Source organism: Pan troglodytes, chromosome 10, assembly GCF_028858775.2.
Source record: "Pan troglodytes isolate AG18354 chromosome 10, NHGRI_mPanTro3-v2.0_pri, whole genome shotgun sequence".
NCBI classification, from domain to species: domain Eukaryota; kingdom Metazoa; phylum Chordata; class Mammalia; order Primates; family Hominidae; genus Pan; species Pan troglodytes.
In genome coordinates, this window is record NC_072408.2 from 70308269 (window position 1) to 70330984 (window position 22716).

General features: G+C 35.4%; 1 protein-coding gene and 1 long non-coding RNA gene across 5 annotated transcripts in view; one reads left to right on the top strand and one right to left on the bottom strand.

The window, feature by feature from the left end:
* Nucleotides 1-22716, top strand: part of KRAS (KRAS proto-oncogene, GTPase) — a 45792-nt gene that overhangs the window by 18379 nt on the left and 4697 nt on the right. For 2 of the 4 annotated variants that reach the window (XM_009425716.5, XM_003313794.7), the window contains exons 3-5: nt 5320-5498; nt 6959-7118; nt 17106-17229. In XM_009425716.5, the coding sequence (XP_009423991.1) occupies nt 5320-5498; nt 6959-7118; nt 17106-17225 (459 nt within the window). In that variant the 3' untranslated portion in view covers nt 17226-17229. The remainder of the gene's footprint in view (nt 1-5319; nt 5499-6958; nt 7119-17105; nt 17230-22716) is intronic. The other 2 variants (XM_528758.9, XM_054664451.2) reach the window with 1 other exon arrangement.
* Nucleotides 12796-16729, bottom strand: LOC134807484 (uncharacterized). The gene is made up of 2 exons (XR_010148061.1): nt 16604-16729; nt 12796-14238 (listed from the first exon to the last, which is right to left on the bottom strand). It is a non-coding gene; the product is annotated as an uncharacterized LOC134807484 (long non-coding RNA).

The window sequence follows — 22716 nt, forward strand, 5'->3', positions numbered from 1 at the left end:
CTATGGGGAATAACTTTCCTTCATTTAATATTTTATTGTGAGTTAGTTTAAGTTACTTTATTTTATCGTAGTTTCCTAAAGCTACAAATTAGTAACCTTGGTAACTTATGTACCTAATTTAAAAGTTTACTTTTTTGAAAGGCTGGAAATACTAATTAAAAACGTAACACCTTCATCCTTGTCTTTGCTCCATTATTAACTAGTTTCATTATAGAATCTCTGTGTTTTAAAATCAGATGAGTTTTCATAACCAGTACTTTCTCAGAGTGGTAAATTTAAAAAAATATATAAAGAGAATAAATAATATTTGTTGAGAATACTTCAAAAATGTGAAGAGTTATTAACTTACAGCAGGAGTTGGCAAACTTTTCTATAAAGGGCCATATGGGTCTTTGTCACAAAGTCTTGGGTTTTTGTTTTTGCTTTTTTAAACAGCTATTTAACTATTCCTAGCTAATGGGCAATACAAAAACAGTGGGCAAGATTTGGCCTGTGGGCAGTAGCTTGCTGAACCCTTATTTAGACTCTAAATTTTTTGAAAGAGTCTACATTGATGCATATTTTTTTTCTTCCTCCAAATACAGTTGACCCTTGAACAACATGCGTTTGAGTGACCATGGGTCCACTTGTAATACATGTTTTTTCCCCAACCAAATGTAGATATGGAGGGCTGACTTTTCATATACCCGGATGTTCCTGGGCCAACTGTAGGACTGGAGGCTGGAGGGGTCTTGGAACCAATGCCGTGTGTATACCAGGGATGACTATTTCTTATGGCCTGACCTGAAGTTGGAACAGAATGTTTATTAATATATAATTTTTGTTGCGTTTGTTTTCTCTTTATATTTATCCGTTCTTTTTAGATCGTATTTCATTTAACACTTTTTCTTCTTTAGTTTTTACCAAGTTGCACTGAAAATAGCTCAGTGACTAATTGCACTTCTAAGAGTGAGGACCCTAGTTAAAATTAACTCTAAAAATACTGAATTTTTAACCTAAACCTTTTATTTCTAATCAACAGTATTGTTTATGAGTAGGTTGTAGATTACTTTGAAACTGAATGTGTCTCAGAACTTTGCTATCGATATTTTTAAGGTCTGGTAGGGAAAAGATAATAGGAATGAGATTTATCAGTGAATAGGGGACTGCTTTCCCAGTTTCTCGGTCGCACTGGTGTATTCACCATGGAAGCATCTTATGAAATATGTACATAAACTACTAATATCCCACATTACAGGTTGACTATTCTTTATCTGAAATGCTTAGGACCTAGAAGTATTTTTGGATTTTGGTTTTTCAGAGTAGGGATACTCAGCCTACATTGGTAAGTAAAGAATGTGAGGTGACAGGCTGGGCGCGATGGTTCACGCCTGTAATCCCATCACTTTGGGAGGCCGAGGCGGATCACCTGAGGTCAGGAGTTCAAGACCAGCCTGGCCAATCTGTACTAAAAATACAAAAATTAGCTGGACACAGTGGCACGTGCCAGTAGTCCCAGCTACTCAGGAGGCTGAGGTAGGAGAATCGCTTGAACCTGGGAGGCAGAGGTTGCAGTGACTCGAGATTGTGTCACTGCCCTCCAGCCTAGGCAACAGAGCAAGACTCCATCTCAAAAAAAAAAAAAAAAAAAAAAGAATGTGAGGTGGCAGCAATAGGTAGGAAGAGTCTTTGGTCAGCTTTACATGCTCTGTAGCCATGCCTGGGTAATGGGTTGACTCTAAGACTGTACTTTGCTCCCACCTCCTGCTTTTTCATTACTCTTTAGAATGGTTTTTAATTTATGATCTATAGGAGTTCTTTCAAGTATTTAATAAGAGAATAGGCTGAAATAAGTAAATGTCAACTGAATGCTCAAATCTCTACTAAAGAGCCTCTTATTTAGAAAATAAATATCCATCCTTTTTTTCTGACTGGTGAGATAATTTTTATTATAGACGGTTTGGAAAATACCATATGCTTTAAAAGATAAGCACAAAATTATAGTCTAATATGGTAGGTTTTCACACTTTAAAAAATTGAAAACCAAAGAAAAACATTTAACATAGCATCTAGTACAAAGAAAAGAGATAAGCAAGAGATAAATGTCTTTTTTGGGACAGAGTTTTGCTGTTGTTGCCCAGGCTGGAGTGCAATGGCACAATCTCAGCTCACCGTAACCTCCACCTCCCGGGTTCAAGTGATTCTCCTGCCTCAGCCTCCCGAGTAGCTGGGATTACAGTCATGCACCACCAGGCCCAGGTAATTTTGTATATTTAGTAGAGATGGGGTTTCTCCATGTTGGTCAGGCTGGTCTCAAACTCCCGACCTCAGGTGATCTGCCCACCTTGGCCTCCCAAAGTGCTGGGATTACAGACATGAGCCATCGCACCCGGCCAAGATAAATGTCTTTTAAATTATCTCCATCAAAGACATAACCTTTATAACATTTTGATGTATATATTACCAGTTTTTAAACACATAATAGATTTATATAAATACATAAACACATTATTGTGATCATGCTGCACTTAGACATCTTTATATTCTCCTTATACTGTAAACATTTTGAAATACTTTACTAACAACATTTGTAATGACCATTCTTTCTCTTTTTCTCCCTCTGATAGAATGGTCTACAGAGTAATTCATAAACTAAACATACTTTAGAGGCTGGGCGCAGTGGCTCATGCCTGTAATCCCAGCACTTTGGGAGGCTGAGGCGTGCGGATCACGAGGTCAGGAGTTAGAGACCAGCCTGACTAACATGGTGAAACCCCATCTCTACTAAAAAACAGTACAAAAATTAGCCGGGCGTGGTGGCGTGCACCTAGAATCCCAGCTACTCAAGAGGCAGAGGCAGGAGAATCGCTCGAGCCCAGGAGGCAGAGGTTGTAGTGAGCCGACATTGCACCACAGCACTCCAGCCTGGGCGACAGAGTGAGACTCCATCTCAAAAAAAAAAAAAACCAAACCAAACAAAACAAAAAAAGATACATTAATACTATAGCCCACATGTGGAACATTAAGAAAATAATTGCCTTTATGTTTATGCTTTATACCTGTTGTTAGCCCTGCCTCTTATTTCATGATTTCATGGCTTCACATTGTAACATCCCTTTACCATATTTTTTGAGGACTGTTTTGGCAGAATGTGTGAAATCTTGGGCAGAAGTATTACCCAAAAGTCAGAAGAAAATCAGATTTTTATTTCAAGATTCTGTTAAAGTTACCCACTCCCTTCTTTTACTCAATCTTATAGTTGCAGTTCTCTCTCTTTTTAGAAAAGAAAAAAAGAGGCCCCTCAGGATTTGCAGATGAAACAATATTGCTCTTTAGAGATATCCATCTGGCTGTTAGATTATTTTTCCACAGTTTTCAGAAGTGGATGAGGGCATTAGAATCTTGAGTATTGCCCATTTCCTTCGTGTGCCTTTGACTATAAATAAAATAGATGCATGACAATTATTTATAAGTTGATTGATTTTTCTTGTCATTTAAATCATCTTGAATAATAGAGTTGGTAGAGCTATCCCATTTTTGAAATTATTTTGTTTTGTCAATAACTTTTTGTTACCAGCATGTACACTTGCATTGTTGACTCTCCATATAATACCTTTAAAAAAATTTTTTTTTGTGGTAAAATATGCGTAACATAAAGTTTACCATGGTAGTTTTCTTTCGTTTGTTTTGTTTTTGTTTTTTTGAGACGGAGTCTTGCTCTGTTGCCAGGCTGGAGTGCAGTGGAGCGATCTTGGCTCACTGCAACCTCCGCCTCCCGGGTTCAAGCACTTCCCCTGCCTCAGCCTCCTGAGTAGCTGGGACTACAGGCGCCCGCCACCATGCCCGGCTAATATTTTGTATTTTAATAGAGATGGGGTTTCACCATGTTGGCCAGGATGGTCTTGATCTCCTGACCTCATGATCCGCCCACCTCGGCCTCCCAAAGTGTTGGGATTGCAAGTGTGAGCCACTGCGCCTAGACCATGGGAGTTAATTTTAAGTGTTCAATTCAGTGACCTTAAGTGTGTTCATAATGTTGTGCAACCATCACCATGTTGTCTAACCAGTAGCACTATCTGTTTTGAGAACTTTTTATTATCACCCCAAATTAGAATTCTGTACCTGTCAAATAGTCCCCAGTAATCCTCCCTCCCCCAGCCCCTGCTAATCTGTAGTCTACTTTTCATCTTTTTGAATTTGCCTATTTTAGGTTCCTCATATAAGTGGAATTATGTGGTATTTGTCCTTTTGTGTTTGGCTTACTTCATTTAGCATAATGTTTTCAAGGTTCATCTGTGTTGTAGCATGTATATACAGGTTGAAGCATCCATTATCCAAAATGCTTGTGACCAGAAGTGGTTTGGATTTCAGATTTTTTTTTTGGATTTTGGAATATTCGTAGATACTTAACTGGTTCAGCATCCCTAGTCCAAAAATCCAAAATCAGATGGAGCTCAGTGGCTCATGCTTGTAATCCCAACACGTTGGGTGGCCAAGGCAGGCGGATCGCTTGAGCCCAGGAGTTCAACCAGCCTGAGCAACATAAGACCCTATCTCTCCGAAAAAAAAAAAAAGATGAAAGAAAAAAAAATCCAAAATCAAATGCTCCAGTGAGCATTTCCTTTTAGCATCATGTCAGGCTCTAAAAGTTACAGGTTTTGGAGCATTTTGGATTTCAGATTTTTGGATTAACCTGCATTAATACTCAACGGATATGAAATTTTATTCCTTTTTATGGCTGAATAATGTTCCACTGTATGTATATACCACATTTTGTTTATCCATTCATCTGTTAACAGACACTTAAGTTATTTCCACATTTTGGGTATTATAAATAGTGCTGCTGCGAACATTGGTTTACAGGTATCTGTTTGAGTCCCTGTTTTTAGTTCTTTTGGTTATACACCTAGGAAGGGAATTGCTGATCATATGGTAATTCTGTGTTTAACTTTTTGAGGAACTACCACTGTTTTCCACAATGGCATCACCGTTTTACATTCCCACCAGCAATGCACAAAGATTTCAGTGTCTGTATTCTTGCTAACACTTATTTTCCATTTTTTGAGTTTTTTTGTTTTGTTTTTTTAATAATAGTCAATCCTAATGGGTATGTGGTAGCATCTCATGGTTTTGATTTTATTTTCCTGACTATTGATGATGTTGAGCATCTTTTCAGGTGCTTAGTGGCCATTTGTCCGTCATCTTTGGAGCAGGAACAATGTCTTTTCAAGTCCTTTGCCCATTTTTAAATAGAATTTTTTGTTGTTGAGTTGTATGTAACACCTTTTTTGAAGTACAAGGTGCACTGTAATAATCCAGACTGTGTTTCTCCCTTCTCAGGATTCCTACAGGAAGCAAGTAGTAATTGATGGAGAAACCTGTCTCTTGGATATTCTCGACACAGCAGGTCAAGAGGAGTACAGTGCAATGAGGGACCAGTACATGAGGACTGGGGAGGGCTTTCTTTGTGTATTTGCCATAAATAATACTAAATCATTTGAAGATATTCACCATTATAGGTGGGTTTAAATTGAATATAATAAGTTGACATTAAGGAGTAATTATAGTTTTTATTTTTTGAGTCTTTGCTAATGCCATGCATATAATATTTAATAAAAATTTTAAAATAATGTTTATGAGGTAGGTAATATCCCTGTTTTATAAATGAAGTTCTTGGGGGACTAGAGCAGTGGAGTAACTTGCTCCAGACTGCATCGGTAGTGGTGGTGCTGGGATTGAAACCTAGGCCTGTTTGACTCCACAGCCTTCTGTACTCTTGACTATTCTACAAAAGCAAGACTTTAAACTTTTTAGATACATCATTAAAAAAGAAAACCATAAAAAAGAATATGAAAAGATGATTTGAGATGGTGTCACTTTAACAGTCTTAAAAGCAATCATGTGTGTATAGCGTAGAATTGCTTGGATTGGATAAACAGTGGCATTATATATTTTAAAAAATAAAAGTTTTGAAAGATTGAAGAATTTGGGCATTACAGTTTTCTTAAATCTGACAAAGCTGCATAAAACTATTAAAATAATCATTATTATGCTATTTTATATTCTGTTTCTTTGAGGGTTTAGTTTTCCAAAAACTACATATTAAGCAAATAAATCACTCACTGGCTATGTCATATAATAACGAGTTAGCCTAGTTATAAGAAGTTTAACATTTTATTTAAGAACATTGTTACAGCATGTTTACTGTATAGTCTAGTAATAGAGCAAAAGACATTGGGTGGGTGGTAGTGGTAGTATTTTTATAGAGGAGTTACCAAATTTCAGCCCTATTATCCAAGTTTACCCAGCTAATAGTGTTCGGAACTGGGAATTTGAGCCAATTTTGACTCTTGTCTGCTCTGCTCCTTCTTTTGTGCTGTGTCTTTGAAAGTCACCTAAAATTGTGAGGGAATATAATTTCACCCCAAATTTAGAGTTTATGCACTTGTTATATTGAAAATGATTAACATGTAGAAGGGCTTTTAATGGAATAAGTGGTGTAGTAACTTCAGTGTTGCCTACCTAGAAATCAAAATCTTTCTACTTGTCCACTTTGTTTTTTGAAAAAGTAATATGAAAATTATGTTAATGCTTTAATTCAGGTTTTTGTAAAATATTTTTTATCTTTACACATTTAACATATGTTTCTAAAATTATAGTCTGTTATATAGCACTTTGGGTCTAGAATTTTTCAGTAGTTTCTGTTTTACTATTATGATCTACCTGCATATTAACCTATTAGGTTATAGTTTTACTATACTTCTAGGTATTTGATCTTTTGAGAGAGATACAAGGTTTCTGTTTAAAAAGGTAAAGAAAAAAAAATAACTAGTAGAAGAAGGAAGGAAAATTTGGTGTAGTGGAAACTAGGAATTACATTATTTTCTTTCAGCCAAATTTTATGACAAAAGTTGTGGACAGGTTTTGAAAGATATTTGTGTTACTAATGCCTGTGCTATAACTTTTTTTTCTTTCCCAGAGAACAAATTAAAAGAGTTAAGGACTCTGAAGATGTACCTATGGTCCTAGTAGGAAATAAATGTGATTTGCCTTCTAGAACAGTAGACACAAAACAGGCTCAGGACTTAGCAAGAAGTTATGGAATTCCTTTTATTGAAACATCAGCAAAGACAAGACAGGTAAGTAACACTGAAATAAATACAGATCTGTTTTCTGCAAAATCATAACTGTTATGTCACTTAATATATCAGTTTTTCTCTCAATTATGCTATACTAGGAAATAAAACAATATTTAGTAAATGTTTTTGTCTCTTGAGAGGGCATTGCTTCTTAATCCAGTGTCCATGGTACTGCTTTTGGCTTTGGTTTCTTTCTACATTGAAAATTTCTCTTCAATTCTGAGCACATGTTAACATTTAGAATTCAAGAGGTGGGGATTTTTTTTTCCCCATGGTTACATATATATATATAAATAAATAACAGGGCAACAAATTTTTGAGTTTTCTATTTCGGTAGTACTTTTAAACCATTATGTCATGCTTCTAGGTTAAACGTTGTTGTATTTGAAGAATTTTACTTTGGCAGAATTTTTTTGAGGATATGTTTATTTCTGGAGAAAGGTCTCACTAAAGAAAGAAAATACCCAGAAAGCCAACAGAAATTCTGTTATTCATTTAATGCATTTTTCTGACAAAAATTATTGCCAGAGAGAACCTGAATTTTGTTTCAGAAATCATCTTTGTTTTAAAAATGACTTTTTCTTCAGGTAAAATAAAATAATTTCAGTTGCTATTATTTAACCTGTTTGTATGAAGAGTTTAACATATAGGAAATGAATACATAAAGATAGGAAGGAAGGAATTGTTATATGTAGTCATATGTCTCTTAATGACAGAGATACTTTATAAGAAATACATTGTTAGGTGATTTTGTCATTGTGCAAACATCATAGAATACTTACACAAACCTTGGTGGTATAACCTATTATACACCTGGGATATATAGTATAGTCTCTTGCCCCAGGGATACAAACCTGTACAGTATGTAACTGTACTAATGACTATAAGGCAATTGTTAACACAATGGTAAGTTTTGTGTGTCTAAACCTACACTTGGGCTACCCTAAGTTTATTTTTTTTTTTAATTTCTGTTCAATAATAAATTAATCTTACTTTAACTTTTTTAATAAACTTTTTAATTTTTCCTAACATTTTCACTTTTGTAATACAGCTTAAAACACACATTATACAGCTATACAAATTTTTCTTTCCTTATATCCTTATTCTGTAAGCTTTTTTCCATATTTAAAATTTTTTGTTTTTACTTATTAAACTTTTTTGTTAAAAACTAAGATATGCATGCACATTAACCTAGGTCTACACAGGGTCAGGACCATCAATATCATTGTCTTCCACTTCCACATCTTGTCCCACTGGAAGATCTTCAGGGGCAGTAACACACGTGGAGCTGTCATCTCCTATAATAACATTGCCTTCTTTTGGAATACCTCCTGAAGGACCTATCCAAGGCTGTTTATAGTTAACTTTTTTTTTTTTTTTTTTTAGTAAATAGGAGGAGTACACTATAAAATAACAATATAGGTGCTATACCATTATACAACTGACAGTGCAGTAGGTTTGTTTACACTAGCATCACCACAAACACGTGAGTAATGTGTTGTACTACAATGTTAGGATGGCTATAACATCACTAAGCAATAGGAACTTTTAAACTCCATTATAATCTTATGGGACCACTATCACATATGCAATCTCCTGTGGACCAAAATGTCATTATGTGGTACATGACTGTACTAAGAAATTGATCCATCTATATTCCATCAATTTGTTTAGGGCTTTTTCTGGTTACATTTACCTGTAAGCCCAGAAAACCAGTTTTGTAGAAATTAACTTCTGTAATGCTAGAAGTTAAAAAAAATTGCTGAACAACTTTTACATTGTTAAACATTTAAAAACAAGCATTCTAGAAGTTTATCAAATTTCATAAAGGTGCAAAAATGTAAATGTAAATCATTATCCAGCTAATATATATGTTGTATTTCCCTAGTAGGAGAGCATATGTACCTCTTCCTAGTTATACAAATTTGATATATAGTAAAGAACAGTAAATTCTACTTCAGGTCATTTTGGGAGGATTAAAAACTGCATTTCTCTAGTTTGACTATTATACAAATTTCTCTGGCAATTTTACTAAAACCTGATTTATAGGTTAAACTTGGTATATATCATATCACTTTACTTTAGAGGAATTAAGATTTCACATAAATCCATTTCCAGGTTGCAAAGACCAGGAAGAGGCTTGGTTTTTGTTTTTCTTTTTACTGGTCTTCTATAACCAGTCTCCTTGATTTTTCTTAGGAGAGAAGGTACTGAGAAAACATGATTCTAATATTTATTATTTTTTCTTCCAACATTTTCTTATGAAACATTTTCAAATACAAAATTGAGTTTTATTTAAAACATTTGCAAATATACTACCTAGATTCTACCATTGTTGTTTTATATTTGCTTTACTTACAACTTTTAAAAGATGCTTTTTATACCACTGAACATTTTAGCTTACATTTCACAAAGAAAAGAAAAAATTTAAGAGACTTTGCATAATGTTTTAAGGGGTTGCAGTAAAGAAGTGCTTCTTATATTTTCTTATGCATACAAATCAGCTGGGCTTATTAAAATCCAGATTCTAATTCAGAAGGTTTAGGTGGGGACCGAATCTGCATTTCTAACAAACTCCTAGGTGGTATTTTTCTTGGTACTTGGACCATACTTTGAGTAGAAAAGCAGTAGAGGACATAAAAAGAGTCTTGTTAGTCCCACTTTGTTGCTGTCCACTTCTCATTTGATAATATCCTAAAATAGCTGTGTCTCCTTTTTGGTGGTTGTATGATTACTACCTCAGAAGTACTAATTGATTCTTGCTATTTGACCTTAATACTTTAATATAACACAGCATTCATATTTGATCAGAAAACTATCTGGCTTCCTTTTATAAGAGATTTTTAGGTTTTATACAGTTTTGTGGCCTTGGGTTTTTTTGTTTGATTTGTTTTTTTGAAGGTATATAATGTGTAAGTAGATAAACAAATTTGATTTGTAGACATTTTTATGTGGATCATCTAATTAAAAATGGAGGGATACAGTATGAAAGAATACTTGTACTTCTTAACAGAGCACTCAACCTTTCTTTTATATCCTGTTTCACTGATGTTATTATGTAATTTATGTTGCTAAACTATAAATTAGATATTTAATTTCTGTTCTTTGATTTCCTTTTATTATTAAATGGACTTGTTGATTTGCCTAGAAATTAATTTGCCTTTCAAAAGTCTTATTAATCTTCCTCCGTTGAAATTAATTTGATATTTGCATGCTTCTGGAAGACTTTAAAGAGCTATTCCGAGTAACTGTAGAGATTATAAAATGAAATATGGGAATTTTAATAAATTTTACATCTCCAATTACTGGTGAAAATGTCAAGCCCTCCTTTCTGCAGAGTATTTTGTTACTCATCTGTTATTCAGCTTATTTATTTATTTATTTTTCTTTCTTTCTTGTTTTTTTTTTTTGAGACGGAGTCTTGCTTTGTCGCCCAGGCTGGAGTACAGTGGTGGGATCTCGGCTCACTGCAGGCTCCACCTCCCGGGTTCACGCCATTCTTCTGCCTCAGCCTCCCAAGTAGCTGGGACTACAGGCGCCCGCCACCATGCCTGGCTAATTTTTTGTATTTTTAGTAGAGACGGGTTTCACTGTGTTAGCCAGGATGGTCTCGATCTCTTGATCTCGTGATCCGCCTGCCTCGGCCTCCCAAAGTGCTGGGATTACAGGCATGAGCCACCGCGCCTGGCCCTTATTTGTTTTTTAAACAAAATTAGTGTGCATATCCTTGTTGTATTTTATCAGCAAGTTGTTTTATGCCCTAACTTTTGGGGTCTTGATCATGAGCCTAAAACACATAAACACGCAAAAAGAATTATATTCTGGTTAAAGGAACAAAACATTCATTTAGAAGTTCTCATCCATGTAAATCAGAGGCTGGCAAACATTTTCTGTAAAGGGCCAAGATAGTAAATGTTTTAGGCTTTGAGGGCCACAAGTGGTATCTGTTGCATTTTTTTAAAATTATGACCCTTTAAAATGCAAAAATCGTTGTTAGCTTGTGCATAGTATAAAAATAGGCTGGCTGCACGCTGTGGTTCATGCCTGTAATCCCAGAAATGAGGTGGGAGGCTGAGGTGGGCACACCACCTGAGGTCAGGAGTTCGAGACCAGCCTGGCCAACGTGGTTGAAACCCCGTCTCTACTAAAAATACAAAACTTAGCCAGGCGTGGTGGCGGGTGCCTGTAATCCTGGCTACTCAAGGGGCTGAGGCAGTAGAATTGCTTGAACCTGAGAGGCAGAGGCTGTAGTGAGCCGAGATCATGCCAGTGCACACCAGCCTGGACGACCGAGCGAGACTCTGTCTCAAAAAAAAAAAAAGGCTGTGGCTGCATTTGGTCCATTGGCTGTAATATGCTGATTCCTAATTCTCTGGGTAACTTTAGTGTTTGATTAGCTACTAGAAGTTACGTTAAACTTTTGTATTTTACAGGCTAACCTTAATAAAGTAAAACTTAACATAGTTCATGAAAAGGAAATAGAAATTTTACCCTAGTACTCTTTTTTTTTTTTTTTTGAGGCAGAGTCTCCCTCTGTCACCCAGGCTGGAGTGCAGTGGTGGGATCTTGGCTGATTGCAACCTCCTCCTCCTGGGTTCAAGCAATTCTTGTGCCTCAGCCTCCAGAGCAGCTGAGACTACAGGCACGCACCACCACACCTGACTGATTTTTGTATTTTTAGTAGAGGCAGGGTTTCGCCATGTTGGCCAGGCTGGTCTTGAACTCCTGGCATCAAGTGATCCTCCATCTGAGCCTCCCAGTGTGCTGGGATTACAGATGTGAGTCACTGTGCCTGGCCTCTAGTATTTTTTTTTTTTTTTTTTTTTTTTTTTGAGACGGTCTCACTGTTGCCAGGCTGGAGTGCAGTGGCACAATCCTGGCTCACTGCAACCTCCGCTTCCCGGATTCAAGCGATTCTCCTGCCTCAGCCTCCTGAGTAGCTGGGACTATGGGTGCACACCACCACGCCCAGCTAATTTTTGTATTTTTAGTAGAGACGGGGTTTCACCATGTTGGCCAATATGGTCTCAATCTCTTGACCTCGTGATCTGCCCGTCTCGGCCTCCCAAAGTGCTGGGATTACAGGCGTGAGCCACTGTGCCCAGCTGTACTTTTTAAGATAAGAATTGCAGGACATATATTTTTACCAACTTAATAACTTATAATTTTAAAAAGCTAATTACTTGGCTAGAATATAATATTACATATTATTTACACTCAGTTCAGTCCATATCTGAAAGGCAAATAGAATTATTTTCTCCTAGTACATTGTGTAGTCCCTATGTTCCTAGTGTATAAGGACTGTTACCTAGTTCACATTTATCTGGGTTATTGACAGATTTTCCTGGTCCCTTTGGACAGTGCATGGCCATGTTGGCAAAAGCTGTCAAAATTGAAACATTGACACCATGAAAGTTGTGTGTTTTCCAGTCTGCTAAAATCAAAAGTGAGAGGGTTCAGTAAGGTGAATGACAGAAGCAGAGTTTTCGGGGTATCTGTTACTCCTCATTCGGCTTTTCTGCTCTCTGGGAGTCTCAATTTAAATATAATGTGAAAATTAGTTTTACGAACCTAAAAATGTTGAGTGATTAATTTCCTGGTTTTGTTGTTAATTTCTAGATATTTAAATTAATTGTTAGAAGAACCCCGTTAAAGAATGCTTTGCAAAACAACCTCCTTATGTGCTATGTCTCTGTTTAATAGTAGTTGAGTTTGTGTACATGAGATCAATATTTTGAACTTTAGCTTTTTATGAGTTAAAAATTGACGGAACAGTTACTGTGCACTTGCTGTGCACCATGGTAGTCTCCCAAGTAGTGGTTTTTCTGCATTTCAATAGTACATGAGATAGGCTGTGGGTGGCAAGGTTTCTTGAGAAAGTGAGGGATGCACAGTTGGGTTTTAGAATACATCTTGTTCCTCCATGCCCTTCCCCACCAAAAGGCTGGTAGTCTTGCATTTGTATATAGTTAGGGTATTTGATGTGTTGCTTCCTTGACAGAGTTTTGCAAGAATTTGCAGATTTAACAGGAACAAAAACTTACTTAAAACAAAATCTCTTAGTAAAAGCATAGTCTAGCAAGATTTAGAATGATACTTTGGCTAACAGTTCTTTCTCTATATGGAGTGCTTTGTTTCCATAGCCTCACAAGTATGTTTTTAGATAATAGTTGAGTTGAAAATGTTGTCAATCTCTTGATTTTAAAAAATTTACATATTCAAAGTTGTATACTTTTGTTCCTACGTATTTTCAGTTGTTCTTAAAGTTTAATAAGTGACATTTGAAAATGAGTATATGTGTATAAAAACAAAAGTAGGCTAGGCGCGGTGGCTCATGCCTATAATCCTAGCACTTTGGGAGGCTGAGGCAGGTGGATCACAAGGTCAGGAGTTTGAGACCAGCCTGGGCAATATGGTGAAACCCCCGTCTACTAAAAATACAAAAATTAGCTGGGTGTGGTGGTGCATGCCTGTAGTCCCAGCTACTAGGGAGGCTGAGGCAGGAGAATCACTTGAACCCGGAGGTGGAGGTTGCAGTGAGCCGAGATTGCACCACTGCAGTCCAGCCTGGGTGGCAGAGCGAGACTCCATCTCAAAAAAAACAAAAAAAGAAAAAGTTAAAAAAACAACAAAAAAATCCCACAAAATGAGTATATGTGGCAACAAGTCCTATTCTCAAAAAAATTATTGTGTGCTAGTTAAGAGCTTAATGAGTAGCCAGTCGGTATTAAATATCTGTTTCAGCTATATTTTATCTTTAAAAATTATCTACAAATTTTGGAATGTGAAAAACCAGTGTTTTGTTTCATAGGTATATACTGTGGGCATTTTAAAAATAAGAGCTAGTGCCAGTGGTTTACAGTGTACACAAGGATAATGTTCTCATGTTCTCTTGATGTCAGTATGACTTTAAAGCATATTATCAAGAAATAACTAATTCTGAAAAACTGTGGTAAATAACTGTTCTAAAACCTAAATTTCTTATTACTAAAAATAAGAAATGGAAAAAGTCACCCTGTGCTGTTAATTATATGAGCCACTGAGGTCCTGACACTGAATTCTTGGTGGTGGATAATAATCTCTTCTTTTTAATTATTGGCTTCCAATTCTCTCTGCATTGCTGGAAACAAAAATCATATATTTCACTATTGGTGGTGGGGATGCTGTCACTGAAAAAGTAGACACATTCAAACTGATTTTAGAAATAAGTTAAAATCAAAATTTGCTTCTGCTAAATTAGTAGAGGACCAATACTGTTTTTCTCCTTCATAGTATGTTTTGGTACTTCTACATTGACATTATAACTTTTTTTTTTTAAACAGGAATAGAAGTTTACATTCTTAGAAAATTTATGAAAATATGAGCTTTTACCTGGTTTGTGTGTGTGTATATATATATACACATATTTTTAAATTTCTTACATTGATTTTCAAATTGAAAGAGAACCATTTGTGAAAGTATCTTAACAGAGCTCATGCTTTACATTTTACATGCTACAGAGTTATTTTAGTGCCTTAAATTATGTTGCTTATTAATGAAAATTTTGGATACATAATTTTTTCAAGACAAAGGTAAAAATAATAAACCCTTTCCTTCTGAGGATTAATGATAAATATAAACTTTAAAACGATTAAAAAAATTTGTTTAGAGACAGGGTCTTGCTCTGTTGCCCAGACTGAAGTGCAGTGGTGCAGTCATAGCTCACTGAAGCCTCAAACTCCTGGGCCCAGGCAACCCTCCTGCCTCAGCCTTTTGAGTAGCTGGGACTTCAGGCTCATGCCAACATGCCTAATTTATCTTATTTTTAGTAGAGATGAGGTCTCAAACTCCTGGCATCTCTTGCCCTCTCAAAGTGCTGGTACTACAGGCATTAGTCACCACACCTGACACTTAAAATCTTTTATATACAGGTGTAAGTGGGTATCTAACTGAAAGTGCCAACAAAGGTAGTTGAAAGTTTGTATTTGTAGTTGGCTTAGCTAACTAGTTAACTAAATTGATTCCATTAAAAATAAGATAAGACTGTTCTTAGAATAGAATGATTTTTGTTATTCATTAAATATAAATATATCACTGGATGGTATATGTTAATGACTTGAGATACGCATTTTAACATATAATCACGTTACTTAAATGCCTGCTTTTGAACTGAAACTTAACATTATGAATTTAAATTAAAGTTTGACTTTAGAGGTAAATTTCTGTACTTTACTAAAGCAGTTCTTAATATACTTCTGAGATTTCTAAAAATTAGTGTGCCCTAAAGAATTGAGGTGTGTTTTTCTTAACTACTGTAGGCAGTAGATGTACAGATGACTTCTGCATGCAAAAATTAAGCCCTAGCCATTGGTTTACTTCAACTAATACTTAGTTGCCAATTCTCTGTGTGTGATTGAATTTAAAACTACAAATGGTACTGGTGATATATTAACTTTTTAGGTGCTAGGTCCACTTTGTTACATTCGGTTCAGTAGAAACATTGATGTTACCAATCTCAGAAAGCTAAAATATGTATGCCAATCCCCAAATTAGGTAATTCATTCTTAATTTTAAGATAAAAGAATAGAATCCCCTTAAAATTAAATGTGGAGTAAAATATATCAGCTTTAAAAAATATTCACCTTTCTGTTAGAAGAAGGAACATAATATTACATCTTTTAATTTGCACTATATATAGATTAATATTTCTGTGTATTTCTCTGTGCCCCTACTTTGATGGTATGCTTTTCTGAACAAACTAGCAGCACAGTTAACTAAGCACTTTGTCCCGTTTGATGACTGCCTAATTTTCTAGATTGGAAAATATTAAAAACTTTATCTCCATATGGCCAATATATGATTGTACCTGTTGTCATAGCTCTCTTATGTTTAAGCAAGAAAAACCCTATTAAGAGTATTTAAATTAGAATAGAAGGCACACAGCCAGTATGATTTAACACTGTTCTAAAAATTATTTTTAAGACTTGTAGTAAGGCCAGGTTTGGTGGCTCATGGCTGTAATCCCAGCCCTTTGGAGGCCAAGGTGGGCGGATCACTTGAGCTCAGGAGTTTGAGACCAGCCCAGGCAACATGGCAAAACCCTGTCTCTACGAAAAATACAAAAATCAGTCAGGTGTGGTGGTGCTTGCCTGTAGTCCCAACTATTTGAGAGGCTGAGGCAGGGGGATCACCTAGCCTGGGAGGTCGAGGCTGCAGTCATGATCTTGCCATTGCACTCCATCCTGGGCAACCCAGTGAGACCCTGTCTCTAAAACAAAAAAATAAAAAAAGAACTTGTAGTAAGGATACAAAATGCTCCTATTTTGTGTGTGTCCTTTAATTCATGATGTTTTTATATTATGGTAAGCAGCTCTCATTTAAGATTTTAATAATGTAGTTAAACATGTACAGAAGACCCAGTCTCAGCTTCACTTGTATACCCTGGAAATAGACTGAAAGTTGTTAAAATTTAAAATAAAACTCAAGGTTCCAGTTTCTTGACTCACCTTTGAGATTCTTTTATGTTTTTGTTGTTTTTTAACAAAGGTTTCACGTCCATATTTTACCATTTTTCTTCTCATTCTCCCCTGGAGGAGGGTGTGGGAATTGATGGTATATAAATCACTTTTTTCCTAAGTCAAAGAAGTAATTTAAAGCTAACTTCAGTTTAGGCTTTAATTCCAAGACTAGCAAACTAAAATGGTTGCATTAATTGACAAACAGATGCTAATACCTGTGTTTAGGCTTGTCATAATCTCTCCTAATTCCTAATTTAAAAATTTTAAAATTTAATTCCATTAGAAAACAAAACTGACTTTTAAGAACAAACCAGGATTCTAGCCCATATTTTAAAACTGCATCCTCAGTTTTATTCAAACAGTGTGATGTCTGTTTAAAAAAAAAAAAAAATCTCAAGCTCATAATCTCAAACTTCTTGCACATGGCTTTCCCAGTAAATTACTCTTACCAATGCAACAGACTTTAAAGAAGTTGTGTTTTACAATGCAGAGAGTGGAGGATGCTTTTTATACATTGGTGAGAGAGATCCGACAATACAGATTGAAAAAAATCAGCAAAGAAGAAAAGACTCCTGGCTGTGTGAAAATTAAAAAATGCATTATAATGTAATCTGGTAAGTTTAAGTTCAGCACATTAATTTTGGCAGAAAGCAGATGTCTTTTAAAGGTAACAAGGTGGCAACCACTTTAGAACTACTTAGGTGTAGTATTCTAACTTGAAGTATTAAAAGATAAGAAACTTGTTTCCATAATTAGTACATTTATTTTTAATCTAGTGGGAATTAATTATAATTGAGACAATTTTGATGGCTGTAGTAGACTAATCTATATTTGGCATAAAGTCTAATGATTTAATGAGTCTTAAGTAAACTAAATATTTGGGAACTGATATTTACCTTTATTTTTAAGGGAAAAGTTTTGAGATAATCAGCAGCTTTTTTTTTTTTTTAGTAGGGAGAAAAAGATATGAGCTATAGTAGAGAGCAGTAATATTGAATGGCCCAGAAGGTGGGAAAAAGCCACTCTTAAATGTATTTTTTCTTTTGGATATTTTACAAGCAAATAACCATTCTTCTGCCAAAGTTCTCCATCTCAGTGACATCAGCAGCACAGCACTTTCTTATCCCAGTGAGAAACCTGGGAATTTTAGGATGACTCCTACCGCCCTCTTTTCCCCCTGGTTTGGAAGTATCCACAAATTCCTGTGACGTTACATTCTGTGTCTTTTATGTCATCATTAGTTCAGGCCCCTATCATTTCTTGTTGGACTGTTAGAACCTCCTATTTGGTTTACCAGTTGCTGCCATCATTCATTGTGAAACCGGAGAGATACACTTTAAAGAAATGTCATTTTTGGCCGGGCACGGTGGCTCACGCCTGTAATCCCAGCACTTTGGGAGGCCTAGGCGGGCGATCACCTGAGGTCAGGAGTTCAAGACCAGCCTGGCTAACATGGTGAAACCCTATTTCTACTGAAAATACAAAAAATTAGCCGGGCGTGGTGGCACGTGCCTGTAATCCCAGCTACTTGGGAGGCTGAGGCAGGAGAATTGCTTGAACCTGGGAGGCAGAGGTTGCAGTGAGCTGAGATTGCACCATTGCACTCCAGCTTGAGCAACAAGAGCAAAACTCCGTCTCAAAAAAAAAAAAAAAAGTCATTTTAGCTATAGAATAAAATCTCATGTTCCACATGTGTTGCAGATAGTCCTTACTACCTTCCCACCACTCCAGCTCTTTTTTGGTCTTATATCTAAAAACTTCATCTTGCCTGAATTTATTTTGTTCTTCTATAAATAAATACCATGTTATTTCCTACCTTCCCTTGAGTCTTGGCTCTTGTTTGGAATGCCAGTATTTTTATCCCTAGTCTTACTAATTAGCTAACACTCTCATGATTCCCCAGTCTCCTACTCTCTAAAAACCTTTCTTTAAACCCTTAGACTAGGCATGGAGCCCTTCCTGTGTATTCCCAGAATACTGTTCTTAAATATTACATGCTTCCCATGTTATGTTGAAATAAGTAACCTCTTCTGTTTCATTCCTATATTATTTGACAGCAAAATCTTAGCCAGAATTACATATTTTTAATCTTTGCACGCCCATTGCCCAGTAATGTTCCTGGGACATAGTAACTACCCAGTAAATACTTATTGCGTGGAATTCTCATTTTCGTTTCTAAACCCGTATTAAACTGTCTTGCTCAGAAAATACTTCACTAGGTAACGTAAAGTTCATGGCAGAGCTTAAGCTTTGGATGCATATTGTTTGTAATATATCATGTTCTTAAGAATAGGCAATAAAATTACAGTTTTCAAAAACTACTAGCATATCATTATATTTATTACAAGTTGGTGTTCTTTATTACATGAATTTTAGGTATTTCCCAAAAGTATAAAATATACGTTTGAATAGTAGACTCAATCCCAAAAGATATTACATGGTGTACTAATCTACTAAACTCAGAAACAAAGCATGACCGGCATTAATTTTTACTGAAATTTATGAACTCTGAGTGTTTTTGAATATCATTCTGTAAAGCAATATTTTGCAATTAAAGCAATTTTGCATGTTAAATTTTACCACAACCTCTAAAATATTGCAAATTTAACAATACAGTTTGAAAAGTTACACATTTTAAATAACAGTACCATGACCAGATTTAGGTGGTGGTTTTAATTTTTTATTTTCTCCTCCTATTGTCTCACCATTAGATGATTTTAAAAATAGAATTGTTTAGAGTAAAATAAGTGTTATGCTCTAATTTATATTTAAAATGAAGGTGTAAGCATGTACTATTCTAAAATTTCTAATTTGTGCAAATTATGTTTTATACAGTGACTGTAGGTGAATGTCACAATTGTTTGATGTGACGAATCCTTGTTTTTCAGTACACATGGAAGTAATTTATATAAAAGAGAAGTATACTTGGTAATTAAAAATTTAAAATTAAATACAATTAAAAAAAATTTGACAAGCTGGCTGTGGTGTGTGTGCCTGTAGTATCAGCTGCTTGGGAGCCTGAGGCAGGAGGATTGCCTGACCCCAGGAGTTTGAGGTTGAAGGGAGCTATGATGGTGCCATGGCACTGTAGCCTAGGCAACAGAAAGAGACTCCATCTCTTAAAAAAAGTAAAAATAAAAAAATTTTGGCACAGGGACAGTGGCTCACACCTATAATGCCAGAACTTTAGGAGTCCACAGCACGAGGATTGCTTGAGGCCAGGAGTTTAAGACCAGACTGGGCAACGTAATGAGACCCCACCTTTAGGAAATAAATACATAAATAAAAATCTGACAATGATAAACATATATAAATTAGCTTTTCTTAGTCCTGAAAAAGATAATGTTATGTGTATGTGTGAGAATGATTAGTTCTCATATGAGAAAAAAAGAATTCATTGCTCTGTGTAGGTTGTGACATTTCCTTCATGATTGAAATTAGTTAATTTTTTTTATTACTTATTTATTTTTAAAATAGAGACAGGTTCTTGCTGTGTTGCCCAGGCTGGTCTCAAACTCCTGGCCTCAAGCAGTTCTCCTGCCTCAGCCTTCCAAATTGCTGTGACTGTAGGTGTGAGCCACTGCACTGGGCCAAAATTACTTAATTTTAACAAGATGATGTAGAGAGGAGAGTTCATTGCAACATAAGCCTAGAATCTTTGTCAGAATCTTAGAAACTAATGTTTTCAAATTCTGTGTTTTCACCATAAAATGTGTCTTCTCTGTATCCATCACATGGTTTTTCATTGTTTTCTGCTTTACCATTTTAGTACCATTGGCATTTTTCTTCATTGTAAAAGTAGTAGGAATGGAGTAGATTACATAAGGATGTGATCAGAGGGAATTTATTCATTCAGGGTAAGGGAGTTAGATCCTCTTTTAAGATTCCATCACATTCTAAGGGTTTATGATTCTAAACTGTCAAGTAAATTGTCAAGTGCTGGCAAGCTACGGAATAATTTTTATTATATCATTGGAAATTTTCCCCTCTATATGTGTTAAAGAGTTTAGCCTGAAGGGATACATACACATACATATATGTAATCAAACCTTGATGGTATTGTATTGCTGATAAATTATTTCTTACCACTTTTCCTTTCTCCTGTGGGAGAAACAAAAGCATATGTTTGTGTAGTATCAGTAATGATATTAGAGAGTGGGAAACATCAGTGAGTGCAGTTTGGGGACTTTATTGGAGACTTTCGCTAGTGCTCAAATAAATAATGCTGGCTTTTATCCTACTGTTTGCTTAATGTGGACTAGCCTCTCATTCCCATTCTATGTTTACCTCTCTTAAAATATTGGTCACGCTTTCTTGAATTATAGATCTATTAGGAAAACTCATGAACTGTAGCTAATTTTCATTGTTCATGCTCCAGATTTTATTATTTTGAAATACCGTTATTCTTAGTAGTACAGTAAAGGAGAAATACCACTTAACATTTTTTGTTTTTTTTTCTTTGAGACAGAGTCATGCTCTGTCACCCAGTCTGGAGTGCAGTGGTGCGATCTCGGCTCACTGCAACGCACTTCGCCTCTCCAGGTTCAAGCAATTCTCCTGCCTCAGCCTCCTGAGTAGCTGGGATTACAGGCACCTGCTACCACACCCAGCTAATTTTTGTATTTTTAGTAGAGACGGGGTTTCACCATGTTGGCCAGGCTGGTCTGAAACTCCTCACCTCAAGTGATCCATCCGTCTTGGCCTCCCAAAGTGCTGGGATTACAGGCTTGAGCCACCGCACCCGGCCCACTTAACATTTTAAATTAATTTCAAGATAATATAACTTGAATATCTTTACACATATAATTTTTAATACATTTATTTACACAGTTTATAATATCCTACAAAGTGATTACAATGAGTAAAAACCCAGTTTTCATTGTTCTTAAAGAGGCTTGATTTATACAACTTAATGTGTTGGGTATTTGTTTCTAAGACTCCCTCTGCTGTCTAGGTTTGGAAGTATTGTGAGGTTAACAGATTTTCTTTTTATAGTTACTACTCAGTTGAACAAGCTTTAAAATACAGAGAGAATCACATTTTTTCTTCATTTTTTGCTTTTATTTATATTTTTCTTTTAATTGGAGACATGACAAGAATTGACTTGTGTATGGATCTTGCATAATTTAAGTATTGCAGGTTTAAAATCTACTACCACTTTGAGAGTGCCATTTTTCACACTGTAGATTATTAGGTTGAAAATTATTATGGCTTAAAATCACTTTTAGCCATTAAATTTAAATAACCTTGCTTTAATCATAAATAGATGGTGGTCACAATGACTAACTGTTAAGCTCTTTGAAGACAGGATATTTGGCTGTATATGGCAAGCTTTTGAATACAACAGAAATTAAAACTTTATGGGATAGAAAGAATCTCCTCCAAATTGGTAAACTATAAGACCTTTCAAATGATTTAGCTAATTTCTCCACAAATCTGAGGTATTAGTGTTTTTTTTAAAGTGGTATTCTCCTGTGTTGGGGTCACTTTAAACCTTTTTCTTAATGATAAATATATGAATTGAAACTAATCCCTTAATATATATCATTTGAAAACTGAAATAATATGTTTAGATACTGTTTACTTGTTGATAAATTATTGGAATAGGATGTTCGAATACTGTTTACTTCTTGGTAAATTTTTAAATCCAATGGATTTTACGTAAGTATAGAACTGGAGCTCAAATACTGTTACTGTGTGTGAAGATATATGAACATAGTTTACAGTTGCATGGCTTATATCTAAAGTCCAGAAACATAAGGACAATTAAGTGTACACACACACACATGCATTTGGATTTTGATGACTTAGGTTTGCCAATGTGGAAAAAATAGTAGCAAATTAAGTTCTCCTGTGAAAAAGTCGTTACCTTATTTAAAATTCTGTGCCATTGGTTATCCTTGTCTTTTGTGAAAATTAGTGTTCCTGTTTATAATATTGACAAAACACCTATGCGGATGACATTTAAGAATTCTAAAAGTCCTAATATATGTAATATATATTCAGTTGCCTGAAGAGAAACATAAAGAATCCTTTCTTAATATTTTTTCCATTAATAATGGAAATTTGTTACCTGTACACATGAAGCCATTGTATATATT